This window comes from Elephantulus edwardii, unplaced genomic scaffold, assembly GCF_000299155.1.
Source record: "Elephantulus edwardii isolate Elephantulus edwardi_28Jun2011 unplaced genomic scaffold, EleEdw1.0 scaffold00002, whole genome shotgun sequence".
Taxonomy (NCBI): domain Eukaryota; kingdom Metazoa; phylum Chordata; class Mammalia; order Macroscelidea; family Macroscelididae; genus Elephantulus; species Elephantulus edwardii.
In genome coordinates, this window is record NW_006399752.1 from 9,945,044 (window position 1) to 9,949,186 (window position 4,143).

Sequence of the window (4,143 nt, forward strand, 5' to 3'; positions counted from 1 at the left end):
TTTTGCAGTCAGAAGTTGATCAAACATGCAATCAAGATGCATTGATAATAATGGGTGACTGGAACGCAAAAGTTGGGAACAGAGAAGAAGGTTCATTAGCTGGAAAATATGGGCTCGGTGAGAGAAATTAGGCTGGAGATAGAATGATAGAGTTCTGCACATTCAATGATTTATTCATTGCAAATACATTTTATAAGAAACATACGTGCAGGCTATACACATGGATCTCTTCAAGCCTTTGAAAAGCAAAAATGTCATTCTAAAAGCTGAAGTGTGTCTGTCCTGAGTCATGGAAAGTTGAACAATGGATAAGGAAGACAGAAGAAAAACGGATGCCTTTTAATTGTCCTATTGCTGCAGAATATTGATGGTATTCTGGAATGAAAAAAAAATGTTTTTTAATAAGTTCAGCCAAGGCAATCTCCTCCTGTGGCATTTATAGCCTCCAAAAACCCGCTTGAGGGTTAGCTGTGGTCTGTTCTGACTCAGAAGCAATGAGAGCAATCATGAAAGAAATACAGACAAATGAGACAAAAACCTTGTTACATTATTATTAACAATACATTGTTAAAATGTTTACAGCTGAGATTACTTTCTAACAAAGGACCATACCAGAATAAGAGAAAGAATGTATGAATGAACAGTTGAAAGGATTTATAACATAATGTCATTTTGAATATGAAGTTAGATATTGGGAAGTATGAACTCTACCCTTCCCTTAATATTCTTTACTTTTTTGACACATAATAGCCTTATAGAGAAGTTCCAGTAATTTTTAAGTGTTATTATGGACTATGTCCTTCTTCAAAAGATATTTACTTATGATGCCTGTGAATGTGACCATTTATTGGAGTTAAATTTTCTTTGGCTGTTACCGAGATCATCCTGTAGTAGTTGTTGTCATTGATTGCCTTCGAGTTAAGCACAACTCATAGTGACCCTATGAACAAACGGCCTGAAGCCCCTCTGCAACTATATCAACATTTATCAAAGTTCATAGAGTTTCTGGAGGCATGTGGTTTAGGAAGTGGATGCCACTCCTGCTAGTGGATCCTAAACTTAATCTCCCTGAATAGTATGTTATATGTTGTTGTTGTGTACCGTTGAATCGGAACAGACCCATAGTTGACCCTTTAGCGGGTTTTCAGAGGCAGTTAATGACACAGGAAGAGATTGTCCATCCTCCCGTGGAGCAGCTGGTGAATTCAGACTGCTTGTTTTTGGGTTTGTAGCACAGCTTCTTGCCATAAGACTACCAATCCTATATACGGAGTGAAATAGACACAGACACACACAACAAGAAAGATAACATATAAGAATCTGTATTGAAACCAGAGAAGATCAAGGAATGCCCATTACCACTTACACGAAATGACCTTCACCCAGAGATGATACTTTAGTCTGCACTTCTGGCCTCCACAACTAAGGCTATAAACAACCAGCCTCCATCCACTAGCCTCCCACTTGTGGTATTGTTTTTACTGTAGCACAGATAGACAAAGGAGCTTCTCAGTGGTGCCAGTGGTTAATGTCCTGCTTCTAACTAGAAGATTGGAGACCCCAGTCCGAACCATGGACAACCTAAAAACCTACTTTTATAATCAACCATTGAAAACTCTGTGTAGCACAATTTGATCCTGATACACCTGGGTCATCATGAATCAGAGTTTATTAACTTCATGGCAGCTGGAAGAAACCAAGATTTATACTAACTAATGAATGGCAAAAAAAACCCCACAATGTACTCACATGTTAACTGCATATGTTAAATTTTACAAATTCATAAATAACATATATGATGTGTTTTAAAAACATTTTTTAAAGTTACTAAGAATTATATAATGCTAACCTACATTATTGTTGCTTATAAATTTGTTTGTCCCAATCACAGTTTCTGAGACATGGCATTTATTGCCTTTTATTCTGCTGAGGTGCTTTTGTTTTTCATGTGAGTAACTCTTGCCTTTACAATATAAAGTCCTCAAAGACATAATATATCCAATTGGGATTTTTATATCTTTTTCATTTACATAGAAACCTAGCATGATAAATATTACAACAACTCAAAGATTATTTTTCCTCCACAGAGTTTCCCCCTCTTTTTAAAAATTCCAAACCAGGTATTACATACAATATAGGAAACATGAAAGGAATGATCATAAAATTCTGTAACGGTTGTTAAAATTCTAGGAAATGTTTCTGTTCTTTTATGTTTCAGTGTTTCATTTGAGACCAAGCTCATTGAAATCAAGTAAATTCTGAGTCATAGTGATTGCACTGAACTGCCTCCTAGCGCTCTAAAGGCTACAATACTTGCCTACTAGTGTAGAAGCATACTACTACATCATTCTCCCAGAGTAACTCGTGCCTTTGAACCAGTGACTACAGAGACCCAGCACTTAGCCACTGTACAATGAGGATTCTTTTCATCTGGAAGATTAACCATTATATTAAAATTAGTATATGAATTCATAGTACCAACATTGTGAATTGCAGACAGTTTAAGATCTTAAGAACAAGCTAAGATTTTTTTTTTTGCAATCTTACAGTATCCTTTAATGAATAAGTTTTAGAGTTTTACTAATAACACTTGAAAAAACAAGGTAATAATAGGCATAAAGCATTGGTAATTAATTATATAAAGTATATGTGAATCATAGAAAACACAAAGTTCATGGACAAGACACGATATATATAAATGCTTTTATGCAAACCAATAAAAGTATTTAATTTTTTTTATCTAACATAAGCAGTTTCATTTTCTGAGGGTTTCTTTTCATTTCTGGTAGCTGAAAAGTATTTTAGTTTGCACACAGTTAGATAGCATTATTTCATGGGAACCTGAGCCTCTCACTATATACATGCGCAGCCTGCTAAATAAACACCAATAGCATGTTTATTTAGAGCATAAACTCCACTCCTACTTATAACAAGGGGGAAAAGCATATCAATTATTTCAGTTTTATTAATGGAAATTAAAGAAAATAACTTCCCTTTCCATTTTCTGATAGGAAGAAGCACTGCATGGATTTCGAGTGAGCAATTACTTTGAGTACATGGAGATTCTGGAACAAAACTACAGACCAGTGGTGCTGAGAGACATGCGGAGTATCAGAGGGCAGAGCACATAGGCCCTGGAAACACAGTTTCATTTTCTTTTATCCTTTTTTTAAAGGAAACAAGGGATTTGATTGTTTTCTGTCTGTGTCAATAAAAGCATATGCTTTGTGAATACACATATTGTAAAATCAATGAGAGGTTGATTTTTTTAATATAGTGGTATCAAAAATGCATTAGCTTAATTTCTAACAAAATGTCTGTTATTTTGAAAGGGGTTTTTGGAATTCAGCCTTGCTTACATATACTATCGTTCTTATTTGTATTTAAGAGCTAGTCTTAGCCTTCGTCTCCCTTTTTTCCAGATGATTATATTTTCCAGTTAGTTTGGAAAGAAGTAACATTCTAATTGATTTGGTTAGCCAGAGACACTTCATAGAGACAAAGAAAAGATAAAGCTATTTTCTTCATTATTTATATCTATATATAAAGGAAAAGACACAAACTATAACTGTGTCATATGGTGAAATAAATGATACTTGTGGCAAATGGTGAGAATACTATTGTCTTCAGATATAATTACTTTATAGAATTTGTTTCTGATACCTATATCAAGTTATAATTTTTTATTTGAAATGTAGTCTGCATGGTTCAATTACAAGATAGATGATTATTCTATACCAATAAGCAATCTACTGTCATTTATTATGTGTTTTCCTTAGTTACAGATTTGATTTGTACTGAACATAAAAACATTAAAAAAAGCATTTCCAATTATTTTAAAGCACTAACACTGTTTCATTTGACTAGAAGTCTCTGTAGCACTAAGAATGATACATTATGTGAGGAGCTTTTTTGTGTCATAGTTGTCACATTTAATATATAGCAGATAATACACAAATATATTCATTTCAAGCAACAAATGCTGGCGAGGTTGTGGAGAAACTGGAACCCTGATTCACTGTTGGTGGGAGTGTAAAATGGTACAAGCCCTGTGGAAAGCAGTATGGCGCTTTCTCAAAAAGTTGCAAATAGAGATACCATTTGACCCAGCAATTCCACTACTGGGAATATACCCTGAAGAGA

The 4,143-nt window shown here is 34.4% G+C and overlaps 1 protein-coding gene across 1 annotated transcript in view; it reads left to right on the forward strand.

The window, feature by feature from the left end:
• Positions 1 to 3,131, forward strand: part of TBC1D32 (TBC1 domain family, member 32) — a 319,433-nt gene extending 316,302 nt beyond the window's left edge. Inside the window, exon 32 of the mRNA XM_006878990.1 lies at positions 3,012 to 3,131. Within this exon, the coding sequence (XP_006879052.1) occupies positions 3,012 to 3,131 (120 nt within the window). The remainder of the gene's footprint in view (positions 1 to 3,011) is intronic.
• Positions 3,132 to 4,143: the final 1,012 nt, after the last annotated feature.